The sequence below is a fragment of the Mastigoproctus giganteus genome, chromosome 14 (genome assembly GCF_048544385.1).
Source record: "Mastigoproctus giganteus isolate SK-2022 chromosome 14, ASM4854438v1, whole genome shotgun sequence".
In the NCBI taxonomy this organism is placed as follows: Eukaryota; Metazoa; Arthropoda; class Arachnida; order Uropygi; family Thelyphonidae; genus Mastigoproctus; species Mastigoproctus giganteus.
The window spans coordinates 66,012,918-66,031,464 of record NC_143588.1 but is presented as its reverse complement, the minus strand read 5'-3'; the positions used below and the strand labels follow the sequence as shown (position 1 = coordinate 66,031,464).

At 36.4% G+C, this 18,547-nt stretch overlaps 1 protein-coding gene across 1 annotated transcript in view; it reads right to left on the bottom strand.

Moving 5' to 3' along the window:
• Nucleotides 1-929: 929 nt before the first annotated feature.
• LOC150075187 (serine hydroxymethyltransferase, mitochondrial-like) overlaps nt 930-18,547 on the bottom strand; it is a 140,339-nt gene continuing 122,721 nt past the window's right edge. The window contains exons 10-12 of the mRNA XM_090389091.1: nt 17,290-17,445; nt 2,179-2,286; nt 930-1,170 (exon numbers count right to left, since the gene is read on the bottom strand). Coding sequence (XP_090245217.1) covers nt 1,040-1,170; nt 2,179-2,286; nt 17,290-17,445 — 395 coding nt within the window. The 3' untranslated portion in view covers nt 930-1,039. The remainder of the gene's footprint in view (nt 1,171-2,178; nt 2,287-17,289; nt 17,446-18,547) is intronic.

Below are 18,547 nucleotides of genomic sequence, written 5' to 3'. Positions count from 1 at the left end.
TTAAAATATCGAAATATAGCTGGGAATGTAATTTAACTTGATATAGCATAATAAAAATTGTACAAATAATTGAAAAGATTTCTTAACAAATAATTAATCCTGGCAACTTTGACTTGCCCATTACTGTTTCAGGGAATGATAAATATCTTCAAATCCATATTTTACCACAAAAAAATCATTATTAAACATGATCTGTCTGGTTGCCATAACAATTGTAAACCACTTTATAATTGAACTACCTTCATTGGGTAGTGGCTCTCATTAAAAATAATAATATAAAAAATATAACACTTGCTTTATAACACTATATGGAAACAAATAACAATGTGAAAACATGAAATTGTAACAATGACTTCATTAATTTACTGACATATGTAGAAAGGAATCAATATTGCCACAAAACAGCTAAAAAGGAGGCTATGCTGCTCAATTAAATAAAAATGAAGTTTAAATATAGCACCAGTCAGTTGTAGTAAAAATGCTCTCTCTTCATAGATATGTTAACATTAGGCAAAGGATTATATCCATATCCACATAAAAAACACACAGGAAAGGAAATCAAAACCACTAAAAATAAAATGCTCAATGTCATAGTCATTTGGATAGTTAAAAACAAGTCAAAATACCAGTTCATGGTTGGTTCCCAGAGAATACTATTACTTGTCACCACAGTGAGTTGCATGACATATCACTACTCATTTTTCTTCAAAAAATGTAGTTCTACATTTATCAGAATTAAAGAGGAAAAACTGAACTGCAAAGAAAAAAGCTGCTGCTAAATTCTACTAGTGTATTCAATTAGCTCACAAAACCTTTTTAAATAGTATACTATTCTTAATATTGATCAGATCAATTCCAAGCTCTATATGAAAATTACATAGTAAATATTGCAAAAATATTTTATTTTGTAAAATTCAATAACCGCACTATTCTTTGGAGTTTTCTCCTCCCCACCACCTTTAATTGAAAAAGAAAAATTTTTGATACTATTTGTAAGGCACAAGATAGTCGAAACAGGGATAGTCATAACATGCCTTAATTAGTGGTCTGAAAATCCTGGCATAGGAAACTTTGTAGCAAAATTCTCAACTTCTTTTCTCAATGTTGCAATTTTATTTTTAGTCTCAGGATCTGATGATATGAAAACCTTGAAATCTTTGACTGTTTTCCCTAAAACATAGAAACAATATTAGTGCTTGTGCTCTTTTCAGCTTCTATTTGAATAATTTAACTTATTATAATTTATTAGATGCAGCAGTTTATAATTTAACAACACATGAATTTTTTTTTTAAATAATCATGATGTTAAAAGTAGATCAAAGTTGCAACTTGCTTGACTTTAACACTGCAAATAATGCTCTGCACCAAACAACTTCCTGACCAAAAATAAAGTGGTGGGTCATGCCTACAACCTACAGTTCTGTTCAAGAAAAGGCAGAACTTTCATCTGGTATTTTGAAGTTGGCATATAATAGGGACTGTTCCCAAGGAATACTATAAAAATGTGCTTGAAGTCTCAGCAGATTTAGCCCACTGGTCTAAAAACTGGTTACTGCCCAAAAACAGAGTGGCTAATCAGTGCTTAGACTTTCAGTACATTGTACAGAAAGACAAATTCCGATGCCCCATTGTATGAATACACAATTTCTTATCATATCCTGACTTATGTTGGGAAATTGTTTTTGATTGTTTCCCAAGTTTTGAATAGTTTATGCTCAGAGGCATTTGATTTGCATAACACCATATGTTTCTAAAGTTTTATAAGTTTACATGTAATTGACTAAGTTACAATTTTTGGCAATTGCACTTTTTTTTTTCTTTTTTTTTCTTTTTTTTTTTAAACTACTACTGATGAAAACATTGATGACAAAAACAGATAATGTATACAAATGCACAGCATAATAAAATTTATACTGTTCAGGAAGGCACTAATGCCATTGTTATTTTATTTGATCTATTCTTCAATATATCAAGAAGAGTAAAATCTTTGAATAGGTTTATAAGTTTGTTTTTATATCACATAAGTTTTCAAATATAATGCTGCTACAGTTCTCACCTTCCTTAAAAATTAATTAAGCAGTTCCTTTACAATGAAAAATGGTTAACAAGTAAATTTTTTTAAATCCATAGTTGTAAAAATAACATTTACTTTTCATAATAAAACAAGAGAATACTCACCTGCTTTACCCTTTGCATCTAAAGCTATTTGCACTGCTTGATGAATGAATTCTATCACCTGCTCAAAGTCTTTCTCTTTAAACTGCCGAGAAGTGAGGGCAGGTGCACCTGCATAAAAAGTAAATTCCTCTAAGAATGTTTGTAAAATTTCCTAATACACTGTATATAGTTATATTTCTTTCAAAGATCCCAAAGTAAGCAAACCCTTAACCATAATTATGAGAGCTTCTTTGGACTCAGGAGAGGTACCCATGGACTGGAGATGTGCAAATGTGACCCCAATTCACAAAGGAGGATCAAAGGGCAACACAAGTAATTATAGACCTGTTAGTTTAACTTCTGTTCCAGGAAAATTAACGGAGGCACTGGTTAAAGAAGCACTGCAGGATCATCTAGACAAGACTTCAGTTATAGCTTGGACACCGCATGGTTTTGTTAAGGGAAAGTCTTGCCTGACCAATTTGATTGGATACTATGATGTGGTCGCAAAGGAACTGGATGCAGGGAATAATTTTGATATCATATATTTGGATCTTAGAAAAGCTTTTGATACTGTTGCACATGGCAGACTGCTGAAAAAATTGGAGCAGTGTGGGATTGGAGGCAAATTGCTGCTATGGATAAAGGGATGGTTGAGTGGGAGAAGACATCATCATCATCAGCCATTTTCAATCCACTGCAGGATGAAGGCCTCTCCAGCAACTTTCCAGTTCCTTCTGTTTTGAGCACTGGCCATCCATTTACTACCCAAAAACTCATGAATTTCATCTATCCATCTCCGCCTTTGTCTTCCAGGTTTTCTTCTAGCTCCTCTTGGGTACCATTCTGTTATTTTCTTAGTCCATCTGTCATCATGTCTTAGAGCTATGTGTCCTGCCCTAGACCATTTTAGTTCTTTAGTTTTGATAAGAATGTCCTTTACTTGAGTTTGCTGCCTAATCCATGTGTTTCTCTTCTTATCTAACAGTCTGATTCCCAATATAATTCGTTCCATTCTTCGCTGTGTAGTTCTCAGCTTCTCTTCCATTCTTTTGGTGAGTGCCCAAGTTTCACTTCCATAAGTCATGGTGGGGAGTATACATTGATTCATTATTTTACGTTTCAGACAAACTGGGATATTGCTCTTCAGTATGTGACTATATTTTCTGAATGCTATCCATCCAAAATTTATTCTTCTCTTGACTTTCAGCCATTTATCATTATTACAGCTAATAACTTGTCCCAGATAAGTATATGACTCCACCTTTTCAATTACTGCTCCTTCATACATTATTTCCCTTTCCATGACATACTTGTTCATCATTACTTTTGTTTTAGCCATATTCATCTTTAGTCCAAAATCCTTACTAACAGTGCATAACTGATTAAGATTTTCCTCTAATTCTTTGGGATTGTGGCTTATGACCACAATGACATCTGCAAATCGTAAATGGTTTAGGTACTCTCCGTTCACATTGACTCCTTTCTGCGACCAGTCTAATCTTCTGAAAGCTTCCTCAAGGGCAGCAGTAAACAGCTTTGGAGATAGTGTCTCCTTGTCGAACTCCTTTCTTGATTTTAAATTTGCTACTGTCTTTGTCTAGTCTAATAAAGGAGGTAGCACTCTCATATATTTTCTTCAAAATCATAATATATGGGGTATCTATGCCTTGTCTTTCCAGTGCCCGAAACACTGCCTTATGCTGTATGGAGTCAAATGCCTTTTCATAATCCACAAATGCCAGGCATAATGGTGTTTTATATTAATTTTCTTTCTCCATTAGCTGTGATATTACATGAAGGTGATCCATAGTTGAGAATCCTGTCCTAAAGCCAGCTTGCTCTTTCGGTTGATTCTCATCAAGTATTCTTTCTAATCTGTTAGTAATGACCCTTGTGAACAACTTGTAGATGTGGGATAACAAGCTAATTGGTCTATAATTTCCAATTTCTGATTTATCTCCTTTCTTATGCAGCAAAACTATGACTGCATTATTCCACTGCTTAGGCATCACACCTTTTCTAATGCACTTTGTGAAGAGCCTTGCCAGTTTTTGTATCATGTCTCTTCCTCCCAATTTTAACAACTCTACAGTAACTTCATCTTCCCCTGGGGCTTTCTGATTCTTCATTTTCTTCAGTGCATGTTCTACCTCATCAGGAAGAATATCGGGTATGCCGTATGTGTTGCTACTTTGCAATCCATCTTCCCCACTGCTGGTATCATTCCCTCGCTCCTTGTATAATTCTCTATAGTAGTCTTCTGCTATTTGAATTATGCCTTCTCTGCTGTTTATAAGTACACCATCGCTATTCTTCAGTTTCAGTATCATTTGTCTTTCTGTATTACTGCTCATGGCTGCTGATTTAAATCCTTTGTTTTCCCTTAATGCTTGTTCTACTTTTCTTGTGTTAAATCTTCTTATGTCCTCTCTGAGCCTCTTTCTAATGGCTTTGCATAATTCAGTATACTCAATTTTCTCCCTGTCAGTGTTTTTCTTGCTCTTCATTTGTCGTCTTCGGTTCATCATGACTAATTTTTTCTTCTTTGTATTTCTGTTTCCCTATAGGTTTCTTGGGCTTTATCACTTTCAGAAAGTTGTAATATTCCTCGTCGATATCTTGGTCCTGAGCAGTCTGCAGAAGCTCAAACTTGTTCTTAAGTTCCAGTACATACTGCTTTTTCTCCTCCTCTGTTATCTCAAAGACCTTTGTATTATTTACTCAAGTCAGTTTTTTCCTTTCCTACATCTATATCAAGTGTACATCTTACAATTCTGTGATCACTTCCAACATTTACCTTATTCAGGATGGTAACATCATTCACAATATATCTTCTGTTAGCAAGGATGAAGTCGATTTCATTAGTTGTTAATCCATTTGGACTCTTCCATGTCCACTTTCTGTTCACCCTTTTCTTGAAAAAAAGTGTTCATTACTGACAGTCCTTGAGATTCTGCAAATTCCACAAGTCTTTCATCTCTTTTATTTCTTTCACCAAATGGGAGAAGACAGAGAGTGGTAATCAATGGACACTGCTATTTGGCTTGTTTCTTTTTTTTTTTTTTTTTAGGAGCATTAGCAACTAAGGCCATATTGCTCCGGGGATATGTGGTGGTCTTTCCCTGCCCTTTCCGCATCCTCCGTATTTGGTGGTCACGGGCTCGAACCCCGGTCTAATCAAGAAGCGTGTGCTATGCACTGCTGCTCCTGCCTACGGAGGCACCGATAGACACTGCTCATCATGGACTAATGTCATTAGTGGAGTCCATCAGGGATCAGTGTTGGATCCATTGTTGTTTTCTGTATTTATAAATGATATTGATGATGGAATATCAAGCTTAATATCCAAGTTCGCAGATAATACAAAGGTTGGCAGGGTTGTTAAGGACACTAATGACAGTACGCTGCTACAACAGGATCTAGAAAAGTTGAGCAGATGGGCTGAGAGGTGGCAAATGAAGTTTAACATTGACAAATGTCAAGTACTACATATGGAAGCAGTAACCCCAGAGTAACGTATCACCTCTGTGGAACTACACTGACACTGGTAGAGAATGAAAAGGACCAAGGGGTAATTGTGCAGGCAGATATGAAGTTTCCTGAGCAGTGCAGACGGTCTGCAAGAGTAACTCATGGTGTCTTGTCAATGATATACAGGAATTTTTCTAGCAGGGATAAGGAGGTGATTATCACCTTGTATAATGCAATGGTCAGGCCACACCTTGAGTACTGTAGACAGGTCTGGAGACCTCATTTTAAGAAGGATATAGAGTTGTTGGAATGAGTACAGAGAAGGGCAACAAGATTAGTGAATGGAATAAAAAGGGTTGCTCTTACGAAGAAAGGCTTAAGTTTTGCAAATTACAGTGTCTGGAGACTAAGCACCTGCGAGGTGATCTGATTGAGGTGTATAAAGCCTTGAATGGTTTGAGCATGCTCAATGCTGATGGGATTCTTCCTCTTGTGCAGAATAATCACCTGAGAGGGCATAAATTCAAATTGAGGAAAGACAGATGTAGGATAGATGTGCAGAAGTTTGCCTTTAGCCAGCAGGTAGTTGGATGATGGAACAGACTTCCATCCTTTGTTGTGGAAGTTGATAGCCTAAATAAATTTAAGGGTCTGCTGGACAGGTATTTGGAACGAACGCAGGGGTAAAATGGGAGTGTTTTTTTTTTTTTTTTTGACTGATGCTGCATAAGCTTGCTTTCTTGCATCATATGCCTCTACTAATGCTAAAACAAATTCCAACAAACTGATAAATTTAATTTATTTTTATTTATTAAACATATCTACCAGAAATATTTAATTTTTTTGTATGAGATTAATCTGGGAGTAAGAGAGCTGAATTCAACTGTTTAGATTAACACAAAAGCAACCCAAGTCACAATGCTTTTTTTTTTTTTTTTTTTTTTTATGTACAGTAAACCAAATCACTGAAAACCTGAACGTCAATAATCCAAATGAACCAGCATTTATTTATTTATTTTTTATGCTGGTGCCATAAAATAATTATGGCAAGAAGAGGGTTATTGTGATCACATTTGCAAATTTAATTTTGATTCTATTAAACGGCAATTCTAATAAGCAAAAATCGGAGAAATATTATCCACAGGCTATAAAAATGAAGATATACAGCATCAATTTACACTTTTATTACCTTACCAATTAACAAAATTAAATGATACGTAAAAATTGACAAACAATGATGAATTGACAAATGATCAACAAAATGAATGCTGACCAACCCAAAATTGAAGAGTGAGAGATTTGACAATAACGAAACGAAGTTCGAAAATGGTGCAGCAAAAAATAAGTAATTATTTTCATTAAAGGCCTATACATATGTGGCTGAAAGTTCCATTTGTTTTGTTATCTATGAATAAAAATACATAAATACAAATTACTGTTTTTATTTTTAAACCTTTTTTTTTTTTTTTTATAGTCTCCAGAACAGTATTTTTGATAAGTTCAAAATTCCGAACAAATCAGAAGTCTGAACTACTCCAGGTCCCAATTAGTTCTGGTTATCAACGCTCTACATTATATTGCGTATATTGCATATATTCAAAAGACTGGTTCTGTTTATGCTCTAGGACAGTGACATGGCAAGGAAAGAGCTAACTTCATTACTACTGACAGCCACACGTTGCTCAGTCAACAACTGATGGCTGTTACCGTACCTTGTGTAAATTCAAACAGAACTTTTACCTAGTAAAAGGCTGAAGAAACATGTTAGTACACTTTTTTAAGTGTACTACCATGTTTAGTACACTTTAGTACACTACAATAAGGCTGATGTATTTGTTTCAATGGGTAAAAAACTAGTCTCTCCATGGAAACTCCAGAAAAAGTTCTGCCTTTAAAATTCGAACCTCCACTTTTCCACCTAACAAGCAAAGTCATTAACTCATAAATGGCAATAAAACAAGACTTGTATGTGAATGCTGAAATACAGCTTGAAATCAACCTTGGTTATGTTTCTAAGTAAGCTTACAATTATAATAAAGACACTTCACTGCATAAGTGGTGACATAAATACACTTTAATGGCCTAAAAATCATACACAATAAGATATCATAAAAAAAGCAGGACTAATCACACACACACACACACACACACACACACACACACACACACACACACACACACACACACACACACACACACACACACACACACACACACACCATATATAGTGGTACCTCTCTATAGAGCTTCGTCAGTGGGATTAATTAACAAAATATATTTAATTTAAGGTTGGCTAAATGTACAATCAATAGAAAGGATAATGAAAAATTAGTCTTAACCAAGGAATTCTATACATGTGGGAAGGCTAAGGGGTCCACAAGCTGGAGGCTGACTTCTTACTAAACAACTCTGGAGCCTGGTTGCTCTGGAATTGTTTTGAAGCAATCCATGCTGATCTATGGAAGTCAATGTCACTTCTGGCTGTAGTAGCAAAGGAGCTGAAACTGCTGTTGGACTGTAGCCAATGAACAGTTGATAGTGGATCAAGTGGCATATTGATTTGTGTGAATGGGATTAAAAAAAAAAAAAAAAAATTCCACCTTGTCTTTGGGGACTCTGGTCAGGATTCCAAGCTTGGTAAGGTGTTCAAGGACTCTCCCTGCCACAACCAGTTCTAGCTCCACTACTACAGCCAAGACAACAAAACTTCACAGACTGGCATTCATTACCATGTAACAACTTTGGAGCAGCCAGGCTACCTCTATCAAATAAGAAAATAGCCTAACTGTAATCTTCAGCCTCCTGACAAGTGTAGGCTCCCTTCCTAGTTGGAATAGTTTTTTATGCATTAGTCAATCTTAAATTAAAATACTGTTTATTAATCCCACTGAGAAAGGTCTGCATAGATACACTGCTACATATAGTGGTCATGGTAGCTCCCAGTTTACTGTACCTTGTGTATAATTTTTAGACCAATAAATATCTTCTATGTACAAAGCAAATGTGCCCTTATTCTAATAACTTTAAAAATGTTATAGTTCAGAAACACTGAAATAATATATGCTTTGTTTTCCCTTTGTATGCCTTGTGGTTCCCGCTTCACATCATATACGATTAATATTTAGAATATTTTATCATAACTGCACAATTGATACTATTAGTGAATAGTATTTTAACACTTTTGCTGCTAGCTTTTCTGACAACCTTTTTTGACCAGGGATTAAAATGGGCAGAAACATTTTTTGGCTTTCTTCTCATTGTGACCGAATTAATTAGTCTCTACCAGTGAAGATTGGTTGACAAAACATCTGGTTTTTCTTCTGTCAAATTGGAAAGAAAAAGTTTTAAAGCTGGACAATTTTTCCTCCTATTTTAAGTGGATTAAATATCTGATGCTGCATATTTGGCCGAGGAAACGAACTTAACAGTGAACGCGTTAAGTTCGTAAAGGTTGATTGTCTCTGAAATATATCCATTTGCATCTACTGTAAAAACAGTAGTTCTTACAGTTAATACACTGTTCTACAGATTTCGTGTGTGGACTCTGGGGAGCAAGCACATATGTCAATTTATGTTTTTGGAGTTTGTTTCAAGTACACTTCAAATAACACATCATTTTATGTAAAAACAGCCTTAAAATTTCTCTATTACATGCTGCCACCTCTAAATTGCATTTCCAGCTAATAGCAGACATGGTTTTAACAGATGACAGCACAAAAATAGATTTAAAAATTGGATGAGAACATCACACCTGTCAGCCATCACTGTCAGAGTTTGCCTGACAAAATCTGAAATTTAAATTTAGAAAAACAAAACTGAATTAAGTGATATATAAATAGATGTAGAAAATATGAAGGATTTTTAATTTTTTTTTAATATTTAAAAGATATTTGTGTGTAAAAAATATTTGCATATAAAAAGTTTATTTTTACAAAACTTTTTAAAATATAATAAAGAAGCTCACTCCACAGTGCACCCACATGATTGGGGAAACCCCTTTGTGAATGAGTATCAAGACATTAAGAATATCCTTTGCTACTATGTGAATCTATAAGGTAGCTTAAAAATTTCCAAGGTAGATGCAATATCTTAATGCAATTCCTTAAATACTGAACTTCAGTAATAACCACACACTTTTGCCAGAACTTGTACAGCTATTCAAAACATTTCTGGAAGTCACCATATGACCTCCAGTATCTCTGAAGCCTTTTAAACCTCCATTGCACCTTTGAAATGACAGCCTTCGATGGTCCTTTTTCCGTGGAAAGAGGAAAAAAGACAATGGTCATGTGGTAATGTACATAGGAATGCACACTACAAGACTGAGCCTGTATACTGCAACAAAAAAATGCACACCCATTATTATCTGTTGCACTGGTATAACAGCTGATATAAAACAGTTATAATGGTACAGCCATATATACCACTTTCCAGCAAAATAAAGGCTGAGAACACAAATTCAGGCACGCAACTATTTCATTAAATACTTGACCACGTCACAGATACATCTCATTCATAAACTACAGCTGAAAAATACAACACCTGTTGATTACCACAGTGAAGTTATCTGAAAATGTCACCTCAGGTGGATCTGCAGAAGTCTAGCATATTTGAGTCATCAGAGACGAAGTGGGACAGACACAAAACCCAGTCATGTCAGTCATGGTGGCTTGGTGTATCAAAGTTTCATCAGCAGTTTGTAGAATTGGTTCCAAGAAACCCAGACCATTCATTGATGTCTAGGTCAGGGTCATAGTACATACAATACCAAGGCAAATTTGCACTCCCCCCCTCTAACTGTCACATTCAACTTCAATCACTACACAGATTCTTTGCAGCAATGTCAAGGACACACACAAGAGCATTAACCCAAACCACCCAAAATCTTCTGCACAGATGTGCAAGAGTTTCATTGAGTACCCGATATTACGACATTGTTTTACCACGTTGATCAAGATTTTTTCAGCTCCGGCGAATGCTAAGTTATCATTTATATTTAGTCGTTTTATTGACTTAATTGTTATACTAAATTATTTTCTATAAGTAGCTTTATAGTTCTAGCCAAGCTCAGTGGTTTATTTTTGAAAGTTAATACTTAGTGTCCGTAGATTTTATGTTCGTAACTTGCCACCATTATTATACGATATGGAATAGCGTATAAGGTTAATGTAAAACTAGATAGCGAAAAACGCAGCACTGTATTAGAAATCTGTTAGATTACTATAGTATTATTAATTAAGCAGTAAAATTTATTAATCTTATTAAAGTTCACTGTTAATTAAATTATACTTAATGGAATCATGACCCAGACTATAGCAGTAAAGCAACATTCACAGAATAGCCAGAGTGTTGTGGCTCGCGGGAGAACCGAAGGGGATGATTCTCCAATGCATCACAGTTCAAAACAATGCGTGAAATGTTTGTAGACCTGTCTAGAGCAGGACATGATCTAGCCAAGGAGGATGTGTGTGTGTGTGTGTGCGTGTGCGTGCGTGCGTGCGTGTGCGCGCTAGGTGCAGAGACTGTGAAGAAATGAGGTGCCAACTCAGCGTTCTGAAGGGCATCTATGAGAGTTTGAGGTGTAGGGTAAATGCCCTCGAAGAAATTAATATGAGGGGTCCATTTAGCTCTCAGCTGCCCAACTGAATGCCAGAGCTCACTCCTGTGCATCAGGAAACACAGAGGCAATCTCCAAGCAGAATGTGCTGGTCCCACAGGAATTAGTTATTGTCGACAACTATTGTCAGGGAGACGGGGAATATATTATGCAAAAAAGATAGGTGGAACAGGACCAGAGTATGTCTGCCAGGGGTAAAAGTTGATGACATTGTAGGGCAGATATCATCTTTTAAGGGCACAAAAGGTGATATTGTTGTACACATTGGCACTAATGACCTACAGATCTAAGAGATCTCCAGGTTTACTTAAAAAAAAGTACAGGTCAATGCTGGAAAAAAGTTGCAAGTTAGGGTTAAATTTGAAAGTGTCTGCAATTCTGCCCAGAAAAGATAGGAGGGAGTATATGTTGAGAGCCTTCTCAATCAATTCAGACCTGGAGAGATTATGCAAGGCTCACAGGGAAGAATTTTTTTCAGCGTGGTCTCTGCATGCTAACAGGAGAGACTGCTTATACAGGGATGGGTTACACTTAAATAGAAAGGGTGCAAGAATATTTGCTGATGCTATCGAGGCAGTGTTAGGTGTGTCAGAAAACTGTTAGACTAGGGGGATACATAAACTAAAAAATTAACGGTAGCCGCAGACAGAGGCAAAAATGATTCTTGCACTGCTTCTATTGTAACAAGCAGCAGTCTAGAGAACAAGTTGCTGGGGACTTCAAGAGCTGCTGGGAGTCGTCATGGAACAAGTAAATACATGGGCTGTGCTAGGGTAACTAAGAGTAAGAACAAGTGCATGTATTCTTGCATGTACACTAATGTTAGAAGTATAGTAAATAAAATTGATGAATTTGAAATGCTGATCAAGACATCAAAGGCAGATATTGTTGGGATATCAGAGACATGGTGTCACACATGGTGGACAGTGCAATGTTGAGTCTGTTTAATGTGACAAACACTGGGAAAAGGAAAATGAGAGTAGGAGCGTGTTATAGGCCTAATGACTCTGATGAGTACAATAAACAGTTGTGCAGAGAAATAGAGTGGGCCAGTAAATCAGAATGTCTTGTAATGGGGAATTTTAACTTTTTCAGATATTGACTGGAACTTGTGGGTTGGTCACTCGCATGCTAGCAAAACTTTTGTTGATTTATTAGAGGATTGTTCACTACAGCAACATGTTCGAGAGGCAACCAGAGAGAGTAATACACTTGATCTGATTATCAGCAGTGATTATTCATGCATTCTTCTTCTTCTTCTTTGGTCCTTAGCTGGCAGCTGGGGGAGGCGGTTGGCCACGCAACCAGTATGCTGCTGTAGGTGCCGCAGGGTTTCGGACTTGCTCTGTGATGTTCTTCCATACCTTACGATCCATGGCTTCAGTCCTGGCCTGGTTAAGGTCGAGACGTCGGCTCTTCAAGTCATCTTCCACTTGCTTGGCCCACGTTTTCCTAGGCGCGGTCCGTTGGATGCTCCATTGGGTGGGTCGTTGTCTCCAAAGGAGTGTGGATGGTATTCTGTTCGTGCCCATTCTACATACGTGGCCAAACCATCTGAGCCTTCGCTTCTGGATTTGGTCGGCAATGGTTGGTTGCTGTTGGCATCTGGCGCGGATGGTATCATTAGTGATGCGGTCGCGAAGAGAGATGCCCAAGATCTGCCGCAGGCATCGCATTTGGAATACCTCAAGTTTGTTCAAATCTAACTTGAGACAAATCCATGTTTCCGATCCGTAAAGAAGAATGGGCAGGATCAAAGTCCGGAAGAGTCGGATTTTAGTCTTTGTGGAAATGTTGGTCCTCTTCCACAGACACCATTTGAGCGAGGCGAACGCAGTGGCCGCCTGTCCAATTCTGCTGTGAATTTCCATGGTGGATGCAACTTTCTTCTCCTGGACCAGCGACCCAAGGTACCTTGCATTAAGAATGCAAGGTACCTTGCATTCTTAATGCAAGGTATTCATGCATTAAGAATGTACAGATAAAGGAACCACTAGGTGACAGTCATCATAGTGTACTGATGTTCGACTTACTTAAAGATGTAACTACCATCAAGGGTTTTTGTTTTCGTAAAGGTGACTACAGTGTCCCAGACTGTTTTTATATTCTATACAGAGGGATCAATTGATGATGTTACCAACAGTGAATTCTAAATGGGAAGCCTTCAATCTTGGAGGCTAGGCTTTTCATATCAACTAAGAAATACTGTACAAGGTTCAGACCTAAATGAATGTCAGATAAATTAATGAGACTCGTGGCAGGAAAGAAAAATGCATGGGATGCATATAAATTATCACGCTACACAGAAGCCTACAGCAGATGTAAGCTAGTCTGTAATAAAGTCACAAAGGAGGATAGGCAGGCGAAGGCAGATTACGAGAAATCTTTGGCAAAGGATACAAAGAAAAAAACAGCAAAGAGTTCGTTACTAAACTCTAGAAGAAGGAAGGGGATGAATCAGATTGGTCCACTTAACATAGATGGTTCGACTATTGATGATCCTGCTCAAGTAGCTGATAAACTGAGTGAGTATTCTGCATCTACATTCACACATGAGGAGTTACTCAAGGAGGGGAATGAATGCCAGAAGTTTATCAAACTCTAACAGGGATATAAGTGATTTGTAATACCTGAGAGCAAAGTGGAGGAGAAATTGTTGAAGTTAAACATAAAAGAGGCATTTTGGGCAGATGGAATCTATCCAATTATAATGAAGGAGGCAGCAAGAGAAATAAGCAAACCCTCAGCCATAATTATAAGAGCATCCTCAGAGTCAGGGGAAGTCCCCATGGACTGGAGATGTACAAATGTATCCCCAATTCACAAAGGGTTACACAAATAATTACAGACCTCTTAGTTTAACTTCTGTTCTGAGGAGTCACTGGTTAAAGAGGTGATACAGGATCACCTAGATAAGACAGCGGCAATAGTTCAGATATAGCATGGATTTGTAAAGGGGAAGTCTTGTCTGACTAATTTGATTGGATACTATGATGTAGTCACAAAGAAACTGGATGCAAAGAATAACTTTGATATCATATATTTGGATCTTAGAAAAGCCTTTGATACTGTTGCACATGGAAGACTGCTACACAAATTGGAGCAGTGTGGCATTGGAGGCAAATTGCTGCTATGGATAAAGGGATGGTTGAGTGGGAGAAGACAGAGTGATAATCAATGGACACTGCTCTTCGTAGACTAATGTTATTAGTGGAGTCCCTCAGGGTTCATTGTTGGGTCCATTGTTGTTTTCTATATTTATAAATGATATTGATGATGGTATATCAGGCTTAATATCCAAGTTTGCAGATGATACGAAGGTTGGCAGGGTTGTTAATGACACTAATGACAGTACGCTGCTGCAACAGGATCTGGAAAGGTTGAGCAGATGGGCTGAGAGGTGGAAAATGAAGTTTAACATTGACAAATGTAAAGTACTACATATGGGAAGCAGTAATCACAGAGTAACGTATCAACTATGTGGTACCACACTGACAGTGGTAGAGAATGAAAAGGACCTGGGGGTAATTGTGCAGGCAGATATGAAATTTTCTGAGCAGAGCAGACAGTCTGCAAGAGTAGCTCATGGTGTCTTGTCAATGATATACAGGAATTTTTCTAGCAGGGATAAGGAGGTGATTATCCTCTTGTATAAGGCAATGGTCAGGCCACACATTGAGTACTGTATACAGGTCTCGAGGCCTCATTTTAAGAAGGATGTAGAGCTGTTGGAACAAAGGGTTGCTCTTACAAAGAAAGGCTTAAGTTTTGCAAATTACAGTGTCTGGAGACTAGGCACCGGCAAGATGATCTGATTTTGGTGTATAATGTCTTGAATGGTTTGAGTATGCTCAATGCTGATGGGATTCTTCCTCTTGCTCAGAATAATCGCCTGAGAGGACATAAATTCAAATTGAGGAAAGGCGGTTGTAGGATAGATGTGCGGAAGTTTGCCTTTAGCCAGCGGGTGGTTGATTGCTGGAAGAAACTTCTATCTGTCATTGTAGAACTTGATAAACATTTGGAGCAAGTGGATGGGTGAAATAAGGGATTTTTGTTTTTTTTGGTTGATGCTATATAAGCTTGCTTTCTTGCATCATGTGCCTTTTCTAATGCTAAGTAGCTATGATAAACAGATATGCTTGTAACCTTCGTTAAAAAAGTAGAATTCTACCTGACTCTAGCAATTTCAAATCTTCATCATCATCTAACAATTTCATCATTCATGTTCACATGATTTCTTAGGAGACCAAGGTTTATCCTGATCTCCCAATAATGAAATCTGACATAGAATTCTCTTGGCAGTACAGTATAATTGCAGAACAGTGGTGCCACTGTGCATACAGAAATCTTGCCAGTAAAGATAAGGGATGGTTATCCATCCCACCCTACAAATCAGTGTCTAGACCACATGACTACTGCATAAGGTCTGGAAACCTTATTTCAAAAAAGATACTTGCTTGAAAGGATACAAAGGAGGGTAACAAAACTTATTCTGAGTGTAAAAAATATTCTTACCAAAGGAGATCTTATTTCTGCAAGCTGCTAAGTCAGGAAATATCCCTGATGCAAATACAAATGTCATTCAAATGAAAACCACAAAATAAACATAAAATGAATATAATGTGGCAATGGAAGAACTCTTATGAGGACTCTGTTGAAGAAATTGTCACAGTGTGCAAAATTAGCATTAGTCCAACACATATTGTCAATGTTGAGGAATTGCACTTTTGACAGGTATGTGCTTGGGGATGAATCCTGGGTGCACTATATTACACATCGAAAGCAAGCATGCAATTCTGGAGCTAAACAGGCTAACCTGAATCAATGAAAGTCTTTACCCAAACACCAGCTGGGAAAGCGTTACTCATTATATTCTGGATCATAGAGTGATTCTGGAATGTTATCTGAAGAGAGGAGGAACAATGACAAGTGACAAATACTGTGATGTGTTTCTCAGCTAATTAAATCCAGCAATTTAAAAGAAACGTGGTTTCTCAGGTGCATACCTCCAGCATGATAACACCCATCCTTGTATCATCCATTCTACACTGAATCAAATATAGGAGATGAAGTTCGAAGTATTACCCCATCCACCATATCCACTAGACTTAGTTCCATGTTATCATGACTTTTTTTTTTTTTTTGTAACTAAAAGACACTAAGAGAACATTACTTCTCATCAGATTAAGATTTTAAGACAATGATGAATGAATGGCTTTGATTCTGACCACAAAACTTTTTCTCTTGAGGAATCCAGGCATTAGTGCAGCACTGGTGGAAATATGTCAAATGTAATGGGAGACTAAATGGAAGAATAACATGCATAGTTCCTTGTTTTTTGCAAAATGCAATTTTTAACTTTTGCCGTGTTCATCTGAATGATCTTTGTATCTCTCTGTGAGAATCTGATTGGGTTGCTTGGTGGATTGAGAAAACAATATTATGGGATTTTTTTCTTTCAGCAATGGAAAAAAAAAAAAAAAAAAAGACATTCAAATTAAAGAAAGAAAACTGTTGAATGGATACAAAAAAAAAAAAAAAAATTTGCTTTTAGTCAGTTAATAATCAAAGCAGGCTTTTACATAACCTTGTACAGCCAGGATGTCAGAATTTAAAAGAGATTAGATAAGTAAGAGTAGATAAATATGAAACTAGGGAAGGAGGAATAGACTTTTTTTTTCTGAAGTGGCAGATTCTATGTTTTTCTTCCTTAGATAATTCTGCTATTTTAATAGCAATACTAATTAATAAACATAATTGAAAAAACGAAAGCCACTAAAATATGAGGCTTTAGTACATTATAATTAATCAATATTTTAACAAGTTATTTTAGAGCAAATAATACTCTTATGTTATTTATTGTTTCATGGTCCCTTCATAAATTTACAGAAAAAGAAAATAATAATAATTTGATTGAGATTAGCAACAGCATGTACACAAGATGGAACAAATACATCAAATTAAAATAAGTAATAAAGTTATAGTATAAAATTTCAATTGTTCAATAATTTTTAGAATATAGTAATAACAGACATTACCTAATCTAACACCTCCAGGTACTAGAGCTGATTTGTCACCTGGGCAAGTGTTTTTATTAGCTGTAATTTTGGATTCATTCATTACACATTCTAAACGGGCACCATCAAGTCCTTTTGGTCGCAAATCCAAGAGCAAAAGGTGATTATCAGTTCCTCCTGATAAAAAGATAAATTTTCAGAACAATTTCAATCTAATAATTAACTAAGTTAGAGTGCATTAAAATAATCTCACATTTCTTTACTTTTATTTCTTTTTATGTTAGTGAACACAGGTAGTGTTCACTAACATAAAAAGAAATAAAAACAATAAAAAATACACAGTTTATTATTCTTGAAATTCAAAATATTTTTTAACAAATTTCCATTATTTAACTACAACTAGCCTATAGCACCTGTCACTGCTCTAAAAGCTCCATGTTATACCTCCATTTCTGCCATAAAGAGTTTAAGGAAGTTTTAATCTTCTGCCTTGGTTTAATTGTAATCATATTTCATCACAAGGATTAAAAATTACATATGCAAAGCATGTTTTGTTCAACAACCATAAGTGCAAGTACTATTTGAATATACCAAAACAAACAATTACAAAAAAAAAAAAAAAAAAACAGAGAATTTGGCTTTCCCTAGAATACAGCTTTATATTCATTAGATATGGTCTATAAGTGTTGCACTATGTGAAAGTGAATGAAACTTTTATGATATATCATCATATATCCTGTCTACTGTAACAGGAAAGAAAACTACCAAAATTCTGCAGGAGCATTTCCTTCCAGATGGTCAACAAAATGTCCAAACTTGAAGTATAGCTTCATCCTGCAATATGTCAAGGCACCTTCTCATTAAGCCCAATGTGCAATGGCTCACCGTAAATAGCTATATTGAACCATTGCCACCATCCATACCATATTCTCTCAGTTTAAACCTTTCCAGTTTTTGATTAATCTGTACAATTTGTAAATAAATTTGTGAATGTAAGTACACTAAATAATTGGCTTTGTGTGTATAGTTTCTGCATATTGCCTTGCTGATGTTGAAATTTGATGGTACTCAGATGGTTGTATCCTTCCATGTCCAAATGCACTAGGACATGAAAGGATACAACCATCTAAGTCCCATAAAATTTTATGGGACTTAGTTAATTGTACAGTTTAACCAAAAACTGGAAAGTTAAACTTTTTTTTTTTTTTTTTGATTTGGTAGTTGTTGGCGCATCGGCTTCTGTGGCCATATTGCACCTCCCAAGGTTTTTGCAGTACTT